We start from the raw sequence: 24,314 nt of genomic DNA on the forward strand, positions 1-24,314 counted from the left end.
TTCTGTTTCAGGGAATCTTTCCAAAGTAAAGGAGACTAAATAAGAAAATAGGCTGAGCTAAGGTTAAGAAATTAATTTCAGCATAAATGGGTTCTTTGTAATTGCAAACTGAAAGAACATCCTTTGTTTCCTTGAAAGTTGTCACACAGAGGACATTTCCAGGAAAAGCTCACTGTATTGTAGGAGTTTTCAGGAGATGTTACTATACAGCATTGGTAAATAATGTTTGAATATTCTTTTTGCTGAAATGTTCCTTCTTTATTCTACTTTCAACTCTTAGAAGAGTCCCCAGCTCCTTTCCTATTAGCGTCTTAAACTGCCAAAGCATATGTAAGAGATTAAAAACAGTAGAAAGAAAAATTGAAATCTTTTGAAAATTTTGAAGACAAAAAATATTTAAATGCCTTATAAAATATGACTTGTGGGTATAGATGTATAGATGGGTCAGTGTTTTGTTCTGGTTTCTTTAAAAAACTTGTTCAGTGTAGCCAGTATAGACAAAGTATAGACACAGAGAAGTGTAGAGAAAGAGAAGGAATGGGTGGAAATGACATTCATTTCTTATGATCTAATAACACCCTCTGTATTCTTGCGTTGAGTTATGGCTGAACTTGAAAATCAGCTTTCTTCATTCAGGGCCAAAAGACAGATTTTTCTCTTCAAACCGGAACAGTTATTCACCATGTTGCACAGCCATACTTTGCTACCTCCAGTGACCTGGATATGATTAATCAAACACTTAAATTAATTTGTCAGCAGTTAGGATTTGACTATAATTGCATGTCTAATTACTGTAGGTATCTTGGCTGAAATGGAAATAATTATCTTTAGGGTGGTTATATAAAATGACACTTCATTAACTTTTGTGACTGTCAGTTAATTGTAGGTCTTCATATATTTGTTTCATTTACAGTAGAGCATTTGAGGTGCCAGATAAACTCTAGTTCTCTGTAATGCTTTTGAAGTACCTCAATCAATAATGTTACTCATACTATGGCTTTATAGGTTTTTAAGCTAGTTTATTGTGACAGGTCATTTAAAACAAAAATCTTTGCTTGTCTTTTTTCAATGATAATCAGCATTTAATGGAAATAAGACAAAGCATTTTGCCCCAAAATCTTGGAATCTTTTTCCATTTGTCCTCAACATGTAAGAATTGAACAATTTTACGACTGAAAGGAAATCTCCAAAATGTATTTTTAAATATATTAGTAGAATGGGCACTTCTAAACTGGAGGGTTGAAGAAGCTACCTCGCTGGAATAATACTATTAAATGAACTAGAGTAAATGAAAATGCACTTGTTAATTAATGTGTTATAAATGAAATTAATACATAAAATAAATACAATAAGTAAATATATAAATAAAAAAGGTATATTAAAGAAATTGATAATTAAATGAGAATGTTGTAATGCTAACATTGCATTTAGGGCCTTGAGATGTAAAAATAACATATTTCCAGCTTATCTCACTGCTAAGCCTAAGATTAGGAATTTATTAGTATATTGGCCATTGCTCTGAAATGTTCAAGACTAATTTTCCTTGCATTAATGTGATGGAAACACATCCTGACTATTTTGTATATATATTCAAACATTTTAAAATTGTATGAACACTTCATGTATGATGTACTTAGCAAATGGATTTTTAAAGTTGTATTTGTAGTGGAGACTGTCTTGACTTTTCTTTCACCTATTATTCCTGAATAAAATACTAAAATGTCTTTCTTTTCATATGCATGGATCCAAAGAATGAGAATTATGCAAAATTTCTATGCTAAATAAATAAATAAATAAATAGATAGATACACCAGCAAAACACTATTGAAAATCAACTTTAAAAGTGTCTTTTTTCACAAAGGTTATACAAGGGACACATCATTTCTTGCGATGGTGGTGGATATTGTCCAGGAGTTGAAGCAACAGAATTCAAACCTAGTGTATGGTAAGGATGTGAAGTGTAATTCTTTCTGCTTCATTGTTGTATGTGCCCATCATTTTCATGTTTTAGGATGAAAGCGTTGTTCTGATGCTACCCAGCATTTCACAATCATTTTGTGCTCAGATCTGTCTGGGACCAGCTGAGACACCAGTGAAGTTTCATTTCAACATTGCTTAAGTTTTGAGGAAGTTGGATTTTATCTTTCTGATACTACGCCTGTCAGTATGTGTCTTGCATTATGCCATCCAAAAGAGTGTGTGCATTAAGGAGTGATTGTATCAAAGGAAGTCTTGTAAAATCTCAGCTGGCTGCTGCTGTTCGTAGTTTTGAGGCATAGTCTGGAAGTGCTGATAGCTGAAGCCTCTTCTTGATTTCCAAGTCAGTCAAAAGCGGGATAGACTCACCCATCCAGCCTTGCCATGTTTTCTTCTTCATCCCAGAAGAACAGTCCCAATGTGCCTTGTAAGTTTAATAATTTAAAGAGATTTTTAATTTTGGTTACTGGTGCTAAGATTACCCAGGAGTGCTCAAAGAGCAAAGATTCCCCTCTTTTCATTTTGGACTCTCTGAGTGTTTCAGGACTTTTGAATACAACTGGTGTAGGCTTGAATTGAGCAAGAGTTCAGAGTAACACAGCAAAGTCAGTGAGGATTTACTGGGATAAAGAACTGTGAATCAGAGTTTGAGCTTGGCATCTTCAGGTTCAATAAACCCTGTGGTCAGGAATCTAGAACGGTTCACAGAATTTACAAGGTGCAATGCTGCATAGTGTGATAGTGGACTTAGAATTAATAAAGCACAGTTCTCATTTTGAAAAATGTAGCAGAGATATCACCATGAGCTTGATTTTTATAGCTTTTTAGCCTGTAGTAAAGCTGTTGTATTGGCAGGGTCTCCACAGTCTTGTACTAGCAAGTGAAAACTAAAAACTGTATTGGAGTGTGAACAGAAAGAAATATCTAACTGTATAGAACAGGAAGGAAGTGGTCAGATAATGGGAACATAACTAAGCTTCTAAGATCCTTTATATTTAATAAACAGATCATAATGTAAGGAAAATACTTTTAAAATGTAAAACAAATGTCTCTCTTGTTGCTCATAGAAACTTCCTTAAGTATCAATTGGACATTGATTTGATATGTTGGGATTTGTATTTCTTTTTTATCTTGCTGAAAGCTCTTGTAACACAGTGAACAGTATTTTTTTTCAAGTAGAAGCCTAGGTTGTTTCCGTTCTTGCTTTGAAACTGAGGGCACTTAGGATACATTGTTAATATTGCAGATGATTCAGAACCTGTGCCAAATGTGTGTTAATACTACATCAAGTATGAATTTATGTACTTTGGCCTGGATTTTCTTCTTGTTTCATTTTAATACATGTACTTTTTGTGTGTACAACACAACATTTTGCATGTATATTTTTACACTAAAGTAAAAATAGGACTCTTCACAAATATTAGCTTCTTCCGTGTTTCTTTCCCACCATAGTAGTATTACTACACCAGAGTTTTGGACTGGGGAGTGAAGGTGAGGGCTCTGTGTGTTTTCCATAACAGAAGCCTCTTCTGTCCCAGTGATCAGACCCTCTCATCCTCATCGCTTTCAGATGTAACAACATGGAAGCAGGTAGCAGAGGGTGACTACAACCCTCTGATACCTGTTTAAGATTTCTTTTACACCTGCCTTACTCTTTCAGCCGCCAATTAAAAAGTTTTGGTTAAGTATGCTGCAAGAACTGTGTGAGTGTATGAGCTATCAAGGGACAATGCTGTAACATAGCTGCTACTGCTACTTAAAACTTTTACCCCCCATCAGGGCCTCTATGACTGCCCCCCATCTCTAAAGCTAGATTTGTTCTCTGTTACAGTATGCGATCCAGTGATGGGTGACAAGTGGAATGGAGAAGGCTCCATGGTTAGTACTTAGTTGTTTAAATTCTTTGTACAGCGATTTTTTGTTATATAAATGTGTAAGTATAAAGATTTATTAATTTTTAAACACAAAGACTAAGCTACTTTACCTCGGTGTGGCTTTGGATCCCAGCATCAACTACATTTGTTCCTGTTTATCATTAGTTTATCATCTGGGGAGAATAATGGTTGTATACCCCTAGGATTTATTTTTAACTCTCTGCTGAGAGAACAGGTAGAGTATGGACCCTGTCCACAGGAAAATATCCACCTCTTCCCCTTCATTTTTCACTGGTGTTCTCTCATTTTCTGTCAAGATAGCAGTTTTGGCAGGTAGCCTTGCTCACATTGTCAGCGATCACACAAATTGACCTACCACTTGAACCTAAATGAAGATGACTTATTTCATGTGAGATCCAACAGCTGTTAGGCATTGGGCTGTGGTAGTGACAGAAAGGTCGTGTGTGCCAGTTCCAGACTGCATACTGACAAAGAGACATTCGTTTTTAATCAACACTAGCAGATAGTTGCAGTGAAAGTGCAATGTGGGAAGAGATCAGCAATAATGATAGTTTATATTTTCTTCTGCCTAAGCTAGTCATGCACTATGAATTCCTCTTTGTCCTTGTACCTTTTTACAGTTTACCTGCTCATAAAAAATCACATGGCATAGCACTTAGTAATAAATTTGCCATTGCTTTTGTGGTCTTATTCTTTCATTTTATGACTATTGCAATATTTATTGTCTTTAGCTTTTTCTAACAAGGCAGAGATCTAGTAGCTGTAGAGTCACCTTGCAAAGCTTTGGCTCTGGGGAGAAGTCATAACTATGGAGCTTCCCATGTCTTTTGGGTGGAAGACAAGATAGGTGGAAGAAGAGGAGAAAATTTAACATGCAACCCACCAGCTCATTCCTGCCATAAAAAGTAATAAAATTATTATTTAAAATGGTTTGATTTAGATGTGATCTAGTCTTGAACTTCTGTCTAAAGGCAGGGTCCCTGGGACATCATCATGTCACCATAAAAACATGAGTGAGCCGAGTAGCAATATGATGCATGTTCTAGTAGCACCTAATGGTCAACACCATGATAAGGTTGTATCTATCACTGATATAACTGGAATGGGAGATAGTAACACATGGGAACATGTATAAATACACCCTGCCTTACACATCTTATGAGCCTAACATAAAAATTAAAACATAGATGAAAAGAAGGATTAATGCTGGTTTAGAAAACGGGGTGCTGATGAAGAGTATCAGCCACTTGTAAACTATGAACTTTAGTAAAGGTTTTGTTAAATTGAGTTATAATAAGACAAGAAGGTGAAGTGAGTCCTGCAATTTAACTCAAACTCCTAGCTGAACTCCAGTACATGCCAGAACAGCTGATGCTTTTCAACTTTCTTCCTAGTTTGAAGAGTATACAGACTGGTAGGCTCCTGCTACACCTTAGTGTATGTCACCTGCTTAGACAACCAGTCTCCCTTTGCTAATGGGCTGTATTTAGCTGAAGAAGATGTGATAGAGATGAACCAGGAAAGCAGAAGGGGGAGTGTTGGCCCTCATTACTTGATGAGCTGAGTCTGCAGTCAGCAAAGCATGCGATGGTTTGTTAGACTTGTGTACAACACAAGCAAATGTTTTTAATGTACTTATCTCAACTACTTTATAAATTAAGTTGTACCACGCAAGTGGAATCTGATTCCCATTCTGGCATATTAATGTACAGGACACCCCAGAAATATTGCACTGAAAGGAGGGGATAAAATAACACATAGCATGAATGTTACTTGTTCCTCAAGTCCCACAAGTGTGACACAATCAATGTGGGTGCACACTCAGGCAGCAAAGGACTTTTGTTCCATTGGTACAACAACAAAGTAGTTTAGTTTGGAGGTAAGGACACGAAAAAGAGTTCCCTGTGTTCAGACACTTTATTTCCTCATGCTGCTCTGTCATCTTGGTAAGAGGGAACCCAAAAGCTCTTCATCTAGACACTACTTCCTTTAAATGCTACCAGTTTAGGCCTGCTTAGTGATGGTTCCCATCGCTGTCAGTGACAAAAGGGCTGTTGGCAGCACTGTCACCAGCTGGAGGATGCACAGCCACTTTAATTCTTGCTGGATATCAGTACACTGGTAGCTTTATGTTGACTGGAGAGTGTTACTCCCACATCTGATATGGCTGCTGATGACATTTGATGCCATCTTTTCTTCCATAGTATGTGCCCAAGGACCTCCTCCCAGTCTACAGGGACAAAGTTGTACCTGTTGCTGATATAATTACTCCTAACCAGTTCGAGGCTGAGTAAGTACTTAATTTCCTTTATAACGAAATAAACTCAAGGATAAAAGCAGGGCAGATTGATATCTGTTCTTTCATTTTTCTCAGTACAGTGCTGTATGTATGTATATGTTGGATTTGTTTTTTAGCTGTTGTTTTAAAGTAGTGCTTTTCAGCGAACCTCCCATTGTTCCATACTGAAAGCAGAAAAGAAACTGGGAGTTACTTGAGGAACAGAATTCTCTTGTTTTTCCCAGTCTCTCATTTTCATGATTATTTCTTACTGTCTCCAGAGACCTGTATCTAGGGCAGGCTGAAAACGTACCTCATTTCCTTTTCCTGTTCTTACCCATTCCTGAGAAAATTTGTATTGTATGTCAGAATATCAAATCTGAAATAGTTTGACTCAAAAGCCCCAAAATTATATTTAGAAATACCACCATGCCGATATCTCCTAGGAGTTTAAACCTGCATGCCTCATGCCCACCCTGTCTACATAGCTGTGACTCTTTTTAGTCAGGAGATAATCTGTTATGATATATTAAAGACTCTCCCCCTAAAGGGAGGGAGCAACTACATGGGAGATGGAGAGAAGACACTTGTGAGGCAACTTTTAGGGTATAGGAGATGGGTTAAGACTGATACAAGCCTGCTTCAGAAGCACTGTGTATCTGTGCACATAACTTTGAAAAGCGGTCTGGTACAGCAGACTCTGTAACCACCAGATTGTTTAAGCCTCTATTGTGCAGTCCAAGCTTTCATCCTTTCAAAGAGTAAACAAAGCTGCTGTTGCCTGGAGAACATGTGCTCTTTCAAGGTTTGCGTTTCATTTTCAGGTTACTTACTGGCAGGAAGATTCACACAGAAAAAGACGCTTTAGAGGTAAGTAGGTAAGGGATAGATTGTGTAAGATCTCATTCTGTAATTCTACCTGCAATGTTTATCATTTGTCTTTAACCTTGAAATCGCTTCAGCCTCTATCCTTGCTATCCGTCTGTCATTAAAGCTTGTGCTCTCAATGTGCAAAGCACTTTTTGTTCTTGTGTCAGACTTCTGAAGAAACTTCCTGAAAGAACTACAAATAAAGGCACGTAGTGGTAATGAGCAGATCACTGTGAGTTTGTTTTCCTGCAGTGAAGAAGGCAAGCAGCAGCACACCTGACAAATAACCACACTGTCAGCAGTGTGGAAATGCAGTGGTTGGGGTGAAAAACCCCAAGTGACCCAGGGCATTAGAAACCCGCATAAGTCGCTCCCTCTGCTGTCCACATCCTAGTCATGCAGCAGCAGTGCTGAGTGTTAGGACAGCTATTTCTTACTCCCATTGAGACAGTTTGCAAGGAAGAGATCTTACTAGGAAACTCTTAGGTGGATTGACTGAATACACTCTGAATCTCTTCCTGACAGTGTTTGCTGGTGTTTTGTTTCTTTTTCTTAAACTGACTCAAAGGCCATGAGACCTGGGTTGCAAAAGTAGTGAATAGACGAGAAACTTGAATGGGAGTGATGGCCTTCAGGTCCTTCCTGGTGAAAGGTGGACACATCCAGAGTGCCGACAGCTGCTGTCATCATCCTACAAGGATGACAGATGGTCTGTCTGCAAGTGTGCTGCATGGAGGTGTAAGGATTCACCCTTTTATGCAAACTGAAGAACTGTAAAAAGCTGCAGGGCTTGGTGATGAAGGATGAAATAGAAATATGATTTTATTGGTTTCTTAAAAAGAACTGAGCTCTTTGTTTTGCTGACTAGCCAAGTGCTTTCATAATGGACTGATGTTATTTCTTCCAGTTTGATTTTGAACTTCAAAGAATACAAAATCTTTAAACAAACAGCAGCTGCAGTGGCACCCTGGAGAGTAGCTGGGCTCTGTCAGCCCTGGTGTTTATTGTTTTTTTTCCTTCAGCAATATCATGAAACGTCAGTAGATTACCATCTCTTCACAGCAGAAAGCAGTTCCAAAGATCTGAGCTCTTTTAATTTCTCCCTTCCACACCAGTTTTACATTACTCTACTGTGCTGGGAGAGGGCTATGAACTGTACTTCACCCTACGAACTGCTACCTGTAACTCTGTTCTTCTATTCTTGTCCTTGCTGATGGAACCACAGTCTTGAAAACAACACTGTTACCAGAGCACCTCTTAGTTTTAGGTTTGCAAATTACAGCTGCTTGAGTTGGATGTTATAAACAATTTTAGATGTTAGTTATCTGCCAGTCTCTTCGACTTCTGTGTGCTAGCTCTTCTTTATGATGGTTTTTTTTTTTTTTTTTTAAATCCCCTGTAAGAAGGTGGAATTATTGTTAGGCATGGAAACATTTTAAAACAGTTGCATGCAGGATAGTGTATCTTAATGTGTCTGTCTCTTCTCATATCATAGGTAGGTCTATCCTTCCAAGTAATAATCCATACTGGAATTTGTCCCCTTTGGAGGTGGTAGGAATTCTGCCATCTATTTCCATGGTGATAAGCTTTCATTGATTTCTTCAGCAAAACTAGTGATGACAATAAAGTCTTCTAACATCTAGTTAAATATGACCTACTTTTGGTGTAGAAGGGGCTGAGTCCTACAACTAGAAATACCAGTGACTAGGTCCTTGGTGAACTGTGGATGAGAAGTGAAATTGAGTTTAATGTTACTTCACAGGTTGATTATGTCAGCATATGCTGGTGGACTTGCTGCTTCTTTAAAACCCAATCAACATCTATGCAAAGAGATCTGACAGCTGAAGAAACTTAGAGGCTGAGACAAGAAAAAAAGTAATAGAGAATTAAAAAACAGCAGATACAAGTCCTTATCATTCAGCTGTTCATGAGTCATAGCTAGCCTGAGAGGATTTTTAGTTAAATTCTTCCGGAAGAATTAATATTTTATCAGTGTTTTATGCTAAACTCATTACTGAAGACATTCTTTCTTCTGTGAAATGAAAATCACTTCTGTAGCAACCAATTGTGATGTCAGAAGTAAGGCATTGATGGTTTTAAGTGATGAACACATGTGGAGGAAATATATCTGCAAAGGTACATGACAGTGTACATTTTGGGTTTGAAACAATGAGAAACAAAGATTAAGACAGACACTTGTGCCTTTGATTTAGCTCTTTAATTCTTTGTTTTTGCTAACTATTAAAGTCTTAGCTAAAAAAAAAATCATGGCTCGGATTTATTGGCTTTCTAGCAAGTGTTTAAAGATGCCAGTTTGAGTGCATGTATCTGTATATTCATTCTCTTCTTTTGATACTACTTTTGATACATGAAAACATGATGCAGACAAAAATTTTGGTCAGATCTGAAACAGTGTGTTTTTTTCAGAGGAGCATCCAAAGATAATACAAACAGATTCTTGAGTATTTTAACAAGTGTGTGCATTTAAATATGAATGTTTTGATTCCTCTATTTCAAAGTACCCCACCTAATTCAAGTGAGTTCTTTGAGTAGAAATTGTTCTTTCTCTTTACAAAAGATACCAAAATAAGGTGCTTGAGAAAAATCCTTAGTACTCTGAATGATGCAAAGTTTAATCAACACACACTGCAGTCACTGATTCCTTCCTTTTTGCACATGGGAAGGTAATGGATATGCTCCATGCCATGGGACCAGAGACTGTGGTGATCACAAGCTCAGATCTACAGGCACCTCTAGGAAATGACTACCTGATTGCCCTGGGAAGCCACAGAAAATGTAAGTTGCAAACTGCTTCATTAAAATATACTTTTTTTTTTTAAACGAGTTCTCTGCTTTATGAAGAAGTGGTTTCATCAGATCCATTTGCAGTGCATGGAAGGAGCTTAATTCCCTAAGTGAACTTCTACAGTAACATCACAGAGCAGTAAGAATAGGGCTTCTCCATGAGGGAATACAGGCTGGGAGCTGAGGGTGACCATAGCATATCTGAATAAAGTGAGAACGGGGTGGTGATGGCAAGACAGGTCCCATTGACAGTCCAGTGATCATTGAAGAGAGATGAAACAGATCGGTTCAGAGATTAATCTGTGAAATCTAATCAGTAAGTCAGGACAGCAGGACTGGATGCTGGTACACCTACAACCTAGCTCAGGAGAGGATGCTAGTGCCCACGCCTGAGTTTCTGTGCAGCTCCTGGACCAGTGGGCAGAGGGTGCATGGGTGTATGTCCTAGGTGAGATTGATCAGGGCTGCTAAAGCCCCTAATAGTGTTCCTGACAAGTAGTAGTGGTATAAAACAGAATTTGTGGATGGTTTAGTAGCTTTTATGAAAAATTACACTGTCCTGTTAATAGGTTATTCTGCTCTGATGCATTGGTTGTAAAATGCCCTTCTACTTCTTCTTTCCATCCCCTTCTGTATCATCACAAAGATTCACTGCGTGTTTGGACTCTCACAGGATTTTTTTTTTACATGCAAAGGACATAGTTATGTGGCATAGTCTTGTTTTTATAATCATTCTTCTTTTTTGATAATTGTTCATCTATGTGTTATCAATCTGGGCATCACATTCTGGACTGCTGAGACCCAAAAAAAAAAGACAACTCTTGTTATGTCATCCAGACTCCACAAAGAACCACTTGGTGTTTCTTAGCACTTGGTACATGCCGGGGCTGGAGTAAGCCTGATCATTCCAGTGGTGATTGCAGTATGGCACGTGGATCAGATGATCTCTGCTGCAGTGTATAGCTGCTCTCGTGACTCCATAAAACCCTGAAGTTCTCTCTAGATTCTGGTTGGGTATGCCCCACCTAGGATTCAGCAGTCTCCATAAATATGTGGTTTCCTGAGCAAGCTGCTGCTGCAGTCTAAATGAACTGCTCTTAGTCTTTCTTAGTCTTTCATGAAAGTGAAAGTGTCAGCCATCTGTTCCCACCTAAGTGAAGTATGTACAGTATATAAATTGTAAATGCTGTCCCAACTCAGCAAAGTTTTGGAAGGTTGCGCATTTAAATAGAATTGATACAAGTTTACAATGCTCCTTAGCATCTTTACATTCCAAATAACACAGGAATTCAAATCTGATTATCATTTTAAAATCATGGTAAATGCTATCGTATTAGTTGCTGGGTCTGTTACTTAACTGTCTAACTGTGTTGTAGCTAATGCAGATGGTACCAAGATGACACAAAGAATTCGAGTGGAATCTCCTAAAGTGGATGCTGTCTTTGTTGGAACAGGAGACTTGTTTGCTGCTATGCTTTTGGCCTGGACACATAAGCATCCAAACAATTTGAAGGTATGAGAGATTTTTTTCATCCGTCTGCAAGTTTAGACTGCCTCTTTTTATTATTTTTAATCTATTACATTATTTAAAACAAAAACAGAATTTTCATTTTCCTACAAGATTTTATCTTGTACAACTTCAGATGATTACATTTCAGTTATATAATTTTGCTAAATAAGATGTTCAGAGAGAGAAAGAGAGACTGCATGTACATTAGTAAATATCTTTTTATCCTCACTTAATAAACACTGAAAACTATTTACCCTATCCAATTTCTTTCCCTTATGCACACAGAGTCCTTGATATGGGTGTATGATTTCTAATACCTGTTTTGGGAGAATTAAGAGAATCTAAACCCACTTTTCCAAACTCTGCTTTACATAGTTGTCACCCTGTTTGTGTCTTGCCAGTTGTGTTTGCCTGAATATTATTATTTCAAAAGCACTGCTGTTAAACTGGGCAGCTGAAATTTTACTACAACCTGGATATATTATGTTAATGTGCAGGTGGCATGTGAAAAGACTGTGTCAGCCATGCAACATGTTCTGCAAAGGACCATTAAGAGTGCAAAAGGTAATTTATTCAAACCTTGATCCCTTGTTCTGTTTGGATTTGCATCAGAAGAAACATTTATAGAGCTTTCCGAGTTTCCTGACTCAGAAAGGTATCCTTCAGTGTGGAAACACTCAGAGGATTTAGAGAATCTACAGGAGAGCTAGGTAGTCTTGTCAGTACACATTCTTACTGTGTCCTCCAACCCTGTTTTTGACAACACCAGACTGAAGATGTCACTGTTCAGCTTACACTGGGACTACAGCTACGCTGACGGTGCTTAGCTGCTTTGCAAAGCAGTGGTGGAACAACTTGAGGAAACACTGAGTTTCACGTGCAAAGGAGATCCTGTTTTAAGTATAGCTCGCTCACATTCCCTTTTAGTGCATGTGCTTAACATTGAGAAGGGATTATCAACTAGTAATAGTCTGTTTGATGTATTGGTCATGCGAAGAATGATTTTTTTCAAATTCTCTCACCTTTGAGTTCCCATGTTTGTCAACTTTTAAGGAGATCCAGATGGGAATTGTGGGTTTCCAAAGCATGTCTTTGTCTCTTTGTAATTGACAGCAGAGATGTATTCCTCTCCTGGAGAGAGGTACTGCAGAGCAGGGGTGCTGAGAAATTACAGTGCTGATCTTCTACTTTGGAAGTCTTTAGCAGGGGTAGTAAGGGGGTTTAGGGTGGAGAAGAAAAAATATAATGGGGTATCAGACAATGCAACTTGTTTATTTTCATACTGCTGTTTATACTGACATTCTGATGTCATCTTTTTAGCACAAGCTGGAGAAGGAAACAAACCAAACTCAGCCCATCTGGAACTGAGAATGGTCCAAAGCAAAAAGGACATAGAAAACCCAGAGATCATAGTGAAAGCTACCGTGTTATAAAGGCTGTATGTCTCCAATAACGCACAATGTATTGATGTCCTCATCTCTTTCCTGTAAATTGTAATATTTGCCTTAGATCTGTGACAGAAACCTGACTTTCATGAAATAGCGCCCAGCATAGGCAGATATCCACTCTCAAACATATGTGCTGGCCTTGCTCAGTTTTAAAAACAAAAACAAAACAGTTAGTATGCATTGACGCATATTACCAGGTATCAAAATGGCTGTCAAATTCACTTAGTCTGTGTAATTACCCAGGGCAAGAGAGTACAATGTTCCTGCCTTGCCAAAGACTTCAGATGTGAATTTGCTAACGGAATGCTTGACTAACTGGAGAATATATTTCAAGACAGCATTTAGTGCCAATGGAGCTGGCTACATGCTCCCTTTTCCTGGAGAGATCTGGTTACCTACTCTGGTGTTCAGTATCTCAGCTGCTACGAAACTAAGCAGGGTTAAAACTACACACAAATTTCTGGTTGTGTGTAGGAGTACTTTGGAGATGTTTGGCATTTAAGTACTCTGAAGTGACCTTGAGGTGTCATTCATGTTACTGATAACTGCTCCTGTTTCTTGTCTTGTGAACAGTTGCACGGTTTCAGTTTTTGCAGGTACTGGCTGCTAATTTCTAATGTCCACAGGTGCCCCCCTGATATTCTTCCAAAAATCTGAAATATATTCATTAATAAAAAAGTATCTTTTTTTCAGTAGCACTGATTAGAAGTTTGTAGTTCTACCTCCAAGGCCAGGCTTGATGCTTTGTTTGTTTTTTAACTAAAGACAATTGTTCTTTAAGGACAAAAGCGAAAGCAGCTCCTACTCTGAAAGATGACTACCCTAGTTTGTTCTTCATGGGTGGATGGATGTATTTACAGACTGTGTAGGGCACTTCCACTTAGCAATAGTGAGCACTATAGGCGGGCTTATCAATGAAGCAACGTGGTAACGGTAATAGGTATGGCTTAGTAAGTTGCATATTCAGGGAAGCATAACATATTTTTTCCCAAATTCAGAGAAACGCACAAAATTTGTTCTTGATGTAATTCTCTGCAACCTGCTTTGATGAGAGATCATAGAAATGTTATTGTTTGTCTCCCAAATTTTTTTTCATTTCAAAATTCTGCTTCGTTAGCCTTCAAAATGGGATTCTTAACTAATTTCAGTATGTTGTATGTCTCAGCCACATCTTATGCCAGTAGGGCAGACGCACTGACAAATACTGACCACTTGTACTTCCTGTTGATTTCTGTATGGGACTGAAGTTTTAGCTTCTCCAAAGAGGAACTCTACTGTGTTGTTATATCAGAATTCTGCTGATGAGCTTTATTTGTCTTAGATGGCATGGACAGATATTGCATAGACAGAAACTGCATTTTGGCTTGCAGTTACACGAAGCAATTTTTCGTTAGAGAAAAGGGCAGCTCTGAGTTTTTCTTGATGACCTGAGTAGGCTCAGGAAACTCACTCGGGTCTCTCCTGGATACCTTTCCTGCCTCTTCCTCATTATACCTGCCTAATGGATAGTGTCACTTGCATAGAGTGGGAGTCCCCAGTAGAGCTGGTTTGAAGATTGTTTTTGACACTGCAGACTTCACTTATCCCACCATTTTGTGGATTTTTTGCCATTGTAACAAAGCTAATTGGCTTCACCTAGTAGAAGAGTGTTTTATCCTTAAAGTTGTTTTTAGCTCAGCAGATTTTTTAATAGAGTAAGATTTCATAATCAATGCACTTCTGAAATCCCTTGTTTTCAGTATCTCTGAAGCAAATGAAATTTAAGAGATGAACAAATTTTGCAGCAAATATGAGAGGCAAAGCTCAAGTTTTCACTCTCAACAGCTAATACTTTTATTTCCCCTCATGAGTTTGAAGTTAAAAATGAAAAAAAAAGACTTGAGAATTTTAAGGAAAAAGAAAAAGACCTACAAAACATGACTCTACTGCCACAGCTTAGAGTGACCACTGCCATGAAGTAACTTCCTAGCAATAATAATTTTGGTGATGTGAACAGTCACTAAAATTAGCAGTCAATAACAGAGATGAGCTCATGGCAGATACCCACCATGTGAAAAGACATGAACTATCAGTGTGTCTGCATCGTATGGCAAAGAGTAAAGAAGAGGGAACCAGACTCTTCTCAGTGATGCCTGATGGAAAGATGAGAGGCAATGGGCACAAGCTGAAATACAGGAAATTTCGCTTAAACATTTTAAAATAAATCACTGTGAGGGTGAGGGCACACTGCAACAGGTTTCCCAGAGAGGCTGTGGAGTCACCATCCTCAGAGATATTCAAATATCAAGATTCTTGAATTCTTCACGTCAGAGGATCAACAGGAGAAAGAAAATCAAAATTGGCCTTTTAATTTTTTTTTTAGCAGCATTAACTATGCACTGTCAGAATTTGCTGTCAAAGAAACCTTACCTGCTATAAGTCTGTACTACAGAAAAGCCCTTTTAGTAAGTGTGAGACAGCACAATTGTTTCTGGCACTAAAAAAAATAGATTTTCACAAGGGAATTGCAAGAAAGACAGGGCTGTTTTTCTCTGAAGTAAAAAGCTTGAAATTTAGGAAACACAAAGTTACCTTACAAAGAAGGTTTTCTCTGTTAACCATAATCAGCCTTGATCTTGCCATAAAAGAGAAAGTGGGGTGTTTGCTGGAGCAGTTTATATGTGCCAGCTGTGATCTCTCCCTACATCTTCAAAGAAAGAAGGATCACTCCAGTAATTCACACCTTTCTGTGACATAGCCATACTGTACAAAGGATGGATAAAGGAAGGGGAGCTTCAGAAAAAAAGATAACAATACTCACGTGCTCAATTCGCAAAAGTTCCTATTTTGCACTAGCTGGATTCTGTAGCGGTTGGCTGCTCGCTGCTTCTGCTTAAGTCCCTGGGAGTTGTTCATGCGGCATCTGTTTTAAACTCCCACTGACCTGATCTAAATTAGGTCAGGTTTATGTATTCAGTGAAGAATTGTGCTTAACATCTCTTGCTTGGAACAAGCATCAAAAATATCTGTAAATATATTCTGTAGCTGACATTTTGTAGTTACAACAGGCTTTTTTAAATGTCAAGGTATATATATGTAATACTGAGATGCGTTTTTATTGGTTCAGAGTTATACAGCACTTTTTCATAATGCTTGCAGAACAAAATTCAAAGACTCAGAACAGTCATGTCCAACCTTCATTCCCACCTCTCCTCCTGCAGGTAATATCTATATAGTATGAACACCTACTGCCCGGTGCAGCTATAAAGTGTATCAGTATTAGACAGCTGCCCACTATTTATATAAGGCCTTGGAGGAGACTCATCAGGGTTGTCTGATCCACTTGCAGATCCTTAGGTAAAGAAAAATGGTTAGTCTAATTGAGTTTAGGTCCCAACTGATTACAGAAGAAGAAGCACTTTAGCACAGAGAGTGGAGTCAATAACTTATAAAGAAGCTTCCGTGACTGTCCTAACAGCACAAAGAGTGTTTGTAACCCACTAGTCCAAGGCCTCTCACTCAGCCTTGAGACTGGTGTGGTTGGGGAATGCCTACTTCACTGCTGTCTGTACTCCCAGGTGTACGTGTGGAGGACATGTGTACATATCAAGTTAGCTGTCAAGTATACGTCTGACACTGAAGTGTGTGTCCTCATGGGAGTGGTGAACGGCTTGTGTTTGCATCCAGTTGGCTTCCCCGCTGTTCCTTCTCTCCACTTACTGTGATTTGTGTTGGATCCTTTTTTCTGGGGCGAACTGTTCTGTGTATGTGGTCAGCCATTTTGATTACTGCAAGTGCACTCGCTTGTGGAGCCATTGTGCAGGAAAGACCAAAACTTGTTTACAAATAATCTACTCTATTCTGGGCCCAGATACAGTCTACATGATTTAAATTCCCTTTTACCTCTTTGGGAGACACATGCATAAAGATGTGCTAGAATCAATGCTATTCACACTGGGTATAAACATTTTAGAAATCTGCAGTATGAAATTGTTAACTTTAATGTTTGTTTGCTGATTTATATTGAAAAATCTATAATCAATGTGCTGTACAAAAGAATCAGAGGACCAAGGTTTCCAGCTACTCATACTGCCTTTTGGAGTATCTTACTGTATCTTGTTTGGATAGTGTTAATTTGTTGTCTGAGACTGTTATGGTGATTGTATTGATATATTTTATTTTAAACTATGTGGCAAAGAAGATTGTAATAAAAACATCTACATTTAATATACTGTGCACACACAAATTGTTAGGTCCTATTTTTGAATACGTTAATCATTTCAGAATTAAACAAATCAAGAACAGTTTGATAGTCTTGCTGAGTAAGTGGATGTAATTAAGGTTCAGTTAGCTATACCCTAGTACAGAGAATAGATATTTAATGAAAGAAGGTACATTTGTGCTCAGTAGTCATCTCGTTGTAAGGAAGTAGGTCTGGAGAAGAGAATAACGTCCTTGTCTTAGATTTTCTTTTAAAAAGTTTCATGGGAAAACAACTGCTGACAGTCTGGGCCACAGCTCTTGTATGCTTTGTACTTGCCTGTGCAGGACCTTTCTGTGACGTGCTCTTTATTCCTGCAAAGCACGTGAGAAGAGGGGCATGAAATAAGGTTCACAGTTTGTTTCCAGGTCTGTTTCTTGTGCAGAATTCAGCTGCACACCCCTTCACACAGAGTAATTTTCATCGGAGCATACAAGAGTATACAGCAGGAAACAACTGTTTCTGCATGTAAGAACAAGTGCTTCCATCAATGCTCTACATTGTATGTGCTATGGCAGTTTGTGAGTGGAGGAGAGCAAGTATCCAGTTTAATGAGAGCACTGGTTATTGGAGAAGATGCCACATCAGATGACTATGCCCACTGGAGAAGTTAGGCTTGTACTAAAGAAAACCACTTCTCCTGACTCATGGTCCTTGTCCATTTAAATAATGCCTTTAGAAGCCGTGAGAGAAATGTTACAGATATTGGTCACTTTGAAACCAAAGTATCTCTTCATAAGCTGAAACACAACCCTTTCTTTCATATCCCATTGCAGTCTTGTTGACTCATTGATTAGGCATTCAGCTCCTATTAGAGTCCCAGGATAAAATTATTCAGAGAAGAGCTGTCCTTTTTGAAAGACATTTGCTTTTGGTAATGGAAAACTTACTGCTGTGCAGTTCCATAGCCCACTGGCATTCTAACACACATCAATTAAAGACACGTCAACCATGGGAACTAAGCTTTGAGGTGTTCAGTCACAACCCTGAAAATACCACTTCTCTCTAAATAAGTGAGTAAAACTGAATTTATGCCCCTGCGCAGGAGCAGGCTGAAGGTAAATCCACAGGGTTCAGTGAGAAACTTGGGGTGTTCCCTAAACTGCCAGGGCAGGGCATTGAATGCAGGATGCAAGGTAGCTGCTATTGCCAGTACAATCTTGGGGCGGGGTGGGGGTGGAGGAGTCCAAGCCAGTTTCCACATTTTCCAGAAAGGAAAAGGACATGGTTTGGCTTTCAGCAACCCAGGAAAGCTCCCATCAGCTTTACTGAGACCGGTACCAGGTGACAGCCCCAAAGCCACCAGCCACCCATTTGGTGCTCCAGCAACAGTGGATCTTGAGGCAAATGGGATGCTCCCAAGTCTGGTCCTTGATAAGCACTCGTTCCTGAATCAGTGCCTCTACAATGCAGGTAATAGTAATAAATACACAATTTGCAGAGTAGTGAATAAGGCAGCACATTATTAAGACATTATTAAGCGAAAACCAGCAATATGAGAAGGCTGTGCCATATGTTACCACCGAAATCATGTGTACTTCTTACCTATTGCCCTTGTGGTTGCATTGCTATTTAGAAAAATCTGTGTGTAGAGGAGTGTAATATATGTACTCTGTGTGTGTGTGTATGTGTGTGTGTGTTGAAGCTTTATTTGCTATGCGGTGAGGTTGGGGAACAGAATTTGGGGGCTGGTTGTGTAGGCCTTCAGGATGTAAGCAGAAGGTCTTAAAGAGTTATATTTTTTTAGACTGTGATGAAGCTTTGGGTCCCAGCCACACATAGGCTTTTCTTCCAGAAAAGTAAAATGGCATGGAAAGAGGGCCAGGTGGCTGTAATAAAGTAGGGATAGTACAACCCCACCAGCCCTGGACAAACTAAGAGAACTTAATAAAAGATGCCTTTTTAAGTAATATTTTTTTAGTGCCGAATTGTTAAATAAATATTTATGAGCAAACTTTCTATGTATTTAAAGTTTGTGTGGTGCTTTGTACTAACTAGGTGAACCTGTTGTATGTTTACACATCTTAATGATTGTCCTTGAGGTGTATGTAGTAATTCAATGAATTTTATGCCAGAAAAACAACAAAGTTCTGTGTAATAGCAAATGATTTAATTTCTAATGAAATTGTAGGCTTTTGTAGTGTTTGTGTATCTTCTGGTTGGCAGTTATGAGTTGTGTTCTTTCTGCAGTAAGGCTCGTACGCTTGATTGTAGAGAGAGGCAATAGGATGGTAGATACCATTGTTTAAAAAGAAAACCCTAAATATTGCTACCTTATCCATTACAAAATCAGGTAAGTGGTGACAAGCATGGCATTTAGATTTTGAGTCGGAATAATATACCCAATACATATAGGGCAGGTTAAAAATAGGTGAAGGATGTGTTTATTTAATGAAACAGGACTGGGAAATCTCACAAGTCCTTAATAGCAACATGTAAACAGGCAAGCCTAGAGGCTGGAACTGCACTAGTTTGTTCATATTTTATGAAGCTGGCCAAGCTAACTTCATTGCTTGTGCTGAATGAGTGCAACAGATAGATGAGTAGGCTAAATGGGCGAAAATGAAGATTTTTTTCCTCCAGTCTGTCAGCTGTGCTAATATGAAGAATTTAAGGAAAGTATCTGAATTTAAATTCGATACATACATTGGCTTTCAGAAGAGTTTGGTTAGCAACAAAATCCCATTCAGTCACAAAGGAAGCTGCTAGCATGTTTGGAAACAAAAGCACGGTTTATTTTTTATCTTACTATACTTGATTTTTTTTTTCTTATGGCTGGGAGAGCAGGGCTTAAAGCATACACTTCAGTCTAATTTATTTATTTATTTTATTCTATTCTATTCTATTCTGTTTATTTATTTATTTATTTATGTGGCTGGACATTTGGGGATTCTCTAGAAAGCCTACAAGAGTCTACAACATAAATCAGTCTGTGGGGTGTGACCTTCTGCTGAGCGATGTGCTCTTACCGCAACAGCTGGTGATCTGTGAGCATGTTTAATGATGTATCTTTTTAAGAAACAAGGCAGCATCCTCACCACACTTCTGAGTAAAGCACTGCTGCAAAAAAAAAAAAGGGGGGGGAGAATTTATCAGAAGTTTTTGTCTCAAGAGTTTCCAAGTTCTGGGTATGTTAAAAGTACTGGTTCTGCCTTGCTGAATTAGCAAAAAGATGCATCACTTAGACGGATAATGCATTGTCAGGGGGAGAGGCTAGGGAAGGGAACAGCAGTGTTTTGCCTGCTTCTCTGGCTGTGCCTGTGTTTTCCTCCCCTGGGAACATGTGGGTACACCGTACCCATGGTGGTGGCAGAGTGCACCCGCCCCTGGGGAAATGTGGAGGTGTTGCTCTGAGTGAGTGGGAGACGAAAGCTCTGAAGCTGTTGGGCTGTTTGTTTCTGAATGCTGTTCCAAAGCTCTGATTTAGCACAGATTATGCACTTTGAATTTACAGCACGTGATGAGCAGCACGCTGCTTTCCTGCCTGTGGTGTAAGGCGGCAGGGGACTCATTCTCCTCCCCATTCTAGGAACCTAGCTTCACCATGAGATTTCTCTAGACTTCTTCTGTAGTCTGCACGTGAATTGTTCAGATGATTTAGGCTACTTTCTTGTTCTTTGCAAAGGAAAGGTACAGAAACATCAGCTGCTCTGGTAGCTTTCTCTTGTCCAGTTAAGCTACACCATACAAATGCACCCTAACTTTCTTCCCCCATCACTTCTGCTGGCCCCAGTCCTTGCCTGACCCCATAATGAATGAAGTGAAGAAGCTAAACCAACGGGGAGCTCATCCAGCCAAAAAAACTGAAGCTTTCAGCTCCTTTAGCTCCCTGAACTTTCTCATCCTGAGAACAGATGAGTGTTTGTGCTGCTGCAAGGCAGGGATTGGGAAGATACAGCTGGACAAAAGAGGGGAGAATAAGATTGCCTCTTTTCCAGACAGTGAGATGCTGGCTAAGCAGAGCCTAATTGCAAAGCTGCACTGTTAGCAGTAAAGAAAAGAAGTCCTTGTCAGCTAAGTACTTGAAAGAAGAGCTACAGATGTAGTGATCCAAGTTTGGTGTTCTCAGTCCAGCCCATCCCCTGTGACACAAAACCATTATAGTACAAAAGCATTCTAGATTTAGTGTGACTGTTTGTATTATCTATATGATGCTTATGCCTAGCAGGGTAGAAAATAGCATATAATAAGGCAGTTACCCAACTAGGGAACATAGTACTTTACATCTAGGTGGAGAAAGTTTAAAGTCTGCTGTCACAGCACTTGCATGGTATCAGACCTGTCCAGGTCTGGATCTCTGGATCTTACTCTTAGCAAATAGTCAAATAAATAAATAAGTAATGCAGGTTATCTGGGAATATACGTGGCATTGTTATTTATTTTTAAATCGCACAACACCAAAGGTCTCTAGTTCATAAGGGATTTTCAGAAGATGCCTTGCCAAGCGATGTGATACAACCTGTTACAGGTGGCTTGGAGCTCAGCGTGCTTCTTGCGATATGCCTGTAGTAACTGGCATTGGAAAACAACTTGCAGGCAGGTGCTCCTGTTCTGTGTTCCTGTGCCCAATAGACACTGTGAATACATGCCTTGATAGGGAAGAAGCTGTAGGGTTTGTTGCTGAAGATGTGATGCTAAAGAGGTCCTGGAAAGCTGAGCACCATCCCGTGATGCTATAATTTACTGCCAGGGACTGGGACTGTTAGTGCCAGGTAGCCCTATCAGTCTTGTTTTCTTACCAAAATATGAGGTGTGACATCATGTATGCCATTTCAATGTGCTTTTAGCTGGCCGAATGGGAAATACGAATAAAGATTGTTAAAAATGGAGGAGAGGGATAACAGAATTTCAGTAAGATCTAAGTGACTAGAGAAATACCAACATTTGTCTCTAATTCAAAATTATTAAATATTGACCAAATGAGTGTCGTGTCTTCAACAGTGAGTAACACCTGGAAGAGGGCAATATTTAGGGTTTTTGCCCAAAGCACATTTAGTCCTGCTCTACTGTTTAGTGAAAATGCCCAGTGCAGATGCCACCAGAGCCTCATCTCGTAGAGTAACACTGTAATAAAGAATGTGGTTTTCTTGTGGAAGTCTTAACCTCTTCTGATGAAAATAATACATGACTCAATATTTTCATGGTGTACAAGTGAAATGTAATTTTTTTTTTCAATAAAATTAATTTCCTTTCCTAAATGGTTATTTATTTATTTTTCCACTGGTGATGTTTGTCTTTCTCCAGGTAACTGGGAGTGCCTGGCTTGCCTGGAGGTCAGGACTGTGGGATTCACATGCTAGCATTTGCCCCCCTCTCACAAATACCTCCCTTGTGTTACGTGGAGCCAAGCCCTATGTGCATCCAGCAGAGCATTGCTGATCTGCTTGCCTTTCTCCTTCAGGAGGTGCAGCAGAATGCGTTGCTCGCCTGGCCTGCTGCCACCAGCCTCTGAAGGGGAAAGTCTGCTGGGTTGGCTCTCTTCAACAGCAGTCCAGGAGGAGAGCTGCAACAACAGCCACATCCCTTCCTGATCCTGTCTTGTTTTAGTCTTGCTCTTTGATTTGTTCTGCTTGATTTACACAGCAAATCCAGACACTTCAATGTTAATCACAGGTGTAGGTGTGCTCTTGAATGATCAAGGCATTTCCTTGCTAATTATCTGGTGACATCCAACATCATGGGAAAGAACAAAATATTAGAAAGTGCTCTCTATGCATTAATTGCAGATGCTATCATCAGTGTAACTCAGCTGGAGAATTTCAGCCTTCCTAACTCCTGGGACCTGCTGAAATATCCCCCCTGAAGTGGGTGCTGGCCCTGCAGCAGCTGTTGTCACCGCTGCCTGGGTGGTTGTTCACCTTGTCCCCAACCCATGCTTCAGCATGGGCTTGATTGCCGGCAGCAGCCTTTCAGCACAGCCTTCAGAAGAAATGTGCTGGACCAGCGTGGCTGTGTCCTCCAGCTGGTGGCATCGGGGGCCGGTTGCAGCAGGGAGGGGAAGGGACCACGGCCCAGTTTGCATTGCCAGCTCTTGGCTCCAGAGAGCAGAGCCAGGGATGGGATGGAAAAGATACGCAAACTGATGTTAAAACATCAGGGGAAGTGCTTAACCCAGCATCCTTTATAACCCTGTTGTCCTCGCTGTACCATCTGAGGCTCTCTCCTATCATGAGCAGCAGCCCTTTTATATTCTTTTGTCCTTAGTAGTGTTTTTTAGCAGAAGAATAAGTAAGGAGGGCCTTCAGAAGAGCGGTGCCTCCTCTTGTGGCAATCTGGCAGAGCTGCCACAGGCCCCTCTTCTGCAGCAGGGGTCTTCTGTGGGGTCTATGGGGAAGTGACTGCCCCTGGGGAACTTGTGTGTCCCATGCGAGACACTCAGCTCCCACGTCTCCTCGAAAAGGAAGCATCTCCCTCTGGTGTGTGTGCACGAGAGGTCACCAGTGCAGTGAGATGCTTCCCTGAGCCAGCCTGGAGAGCTGAGAGGTGAAAAACTTTGTCTGTGCTTCCTCTCTTGTGGGTTCAAATGCTGATGTCTTAGTCTTGAAACTACATTTTTCGTCATCTCAGCAGTCTGAATGGAGAAGGGAAGGCAGTGAAGCTGGCAGCACTCAGGAGTGGTGATGGGACCAGGCAGAGAGAAGGAACAAAATGACAGAGGGAAAAGCGATAGGAGGTAAGTGACTCTGTCAGGAGAGGGAGGAATACTTCTGGCTGTAAGTCGGCATTGAACAGGGTGTTTAGCTCCTACATAAAGGCCCTGTTCTGCCTTTGATTTCTGCTCATCCTATTCAAGCCCCGGGAGTGCTGGTGCAGATGAAGACGTCAGCATCCCTCACCTCTCTGTCCCAGCAGTGGACAGCAGCCACTGGGAGCAGAGCCCTCTCCATGGAGCAGGCTGCTTGTCCCTGTCCTAGGAACACAGTGGGCTTTTCTTCTGCTTTTCCTCTGGTAAGTAAGCTTTGTTTCAAACACAACACAAGAGGGGTGCCAGGTGCTGCGTGTGCAGGGACAGCACTAACCGCCCCGGTAGCTCCATCCTGTGCTCCTACGGCTGGTTTGTGAAGCTGTACCCTCAATCCAGCCAGCAGCCCGAGTGTGAAAAAATCCCCAAACAGCAACACTACTAATGCTGGCAAAGGTTAAGTTTTGTCTTTAATATTTAAACCAAGTTTGGCTAAATTACTACTGCAGAAAAACTGGTGCCCTTGTCAGTACGAGCAAACACACCGCAGCAATCTACGGCCCCTTTTTGGAGGTCACCGATGTTGTTCCCTGGAATTGAGTAATTCCA

At 40.0% G+C, this 24,314-nt stretch overlaps 1 protein-coding gene across 1 annotated transcript in view; it reads left to right on the forward strand.

The window, feature by feature from the left end:
• PDXK (pyridoxal kinase) overlaps positions 1 to 12,950 on the forward strand; it is a 47,062-nt gene extending 34,112 nt beyond the window's left edge. Inside the window, exons 4-11 of the mRNA XM_035546001.2 lie at positions 1,862 to 1,945; positions 3,809 to 3,855; positions 6,077 to 6,162; positions 6,975 to 7,020; positions 9,705 to 9,816; positions 11,202 to 11,338; positions 11,833 to 11,899; positions 12,656 to 12,950. Of these exons, the coding sequence (XP_035401894.1) occupies positions 1,862 to 1,945; positions 3,809 to 3,855; positions 6,077 to 6,162; positions 6,975 to 7,020; positions 9,705 to 9,816; positions 11,202 to 11,338; positions 11,833 to 11,899; positions 12,656 to 12,768 (692 nt within the window). The 3' untranslated portion in view covers positions 12,769 to 12,950. The remainder of the gene's footprint in view (positions 1 to 1,861; positions 1,946 to 3,808; positions 3,856 to 6,076; positions 6,163 to 6,974; positions 7,021 to 9,704; positions 9,817 to 11,201; positions 11,339 to 11,832; positions 11,900 to 12,655) is intronic.
• Positions 12,951 to 24,314: the final 11,364 nt, after the last annotated feature.

Source organism: Cygnus atratus, chromosome 1 (assembly GCF_013377495.2).
Source record: "Cygnus atratus isolate AKBS03 ecotype Queensland, Australia chromosome 1, CAtr_DNAZoo_HiC_assembly, whole genome shotgun sequence".
NCBI lineage: Eukaryota > Metazoa > Chordata > Aves > Anseriformes > Anatidae > Cygnus > Cygnus atratus.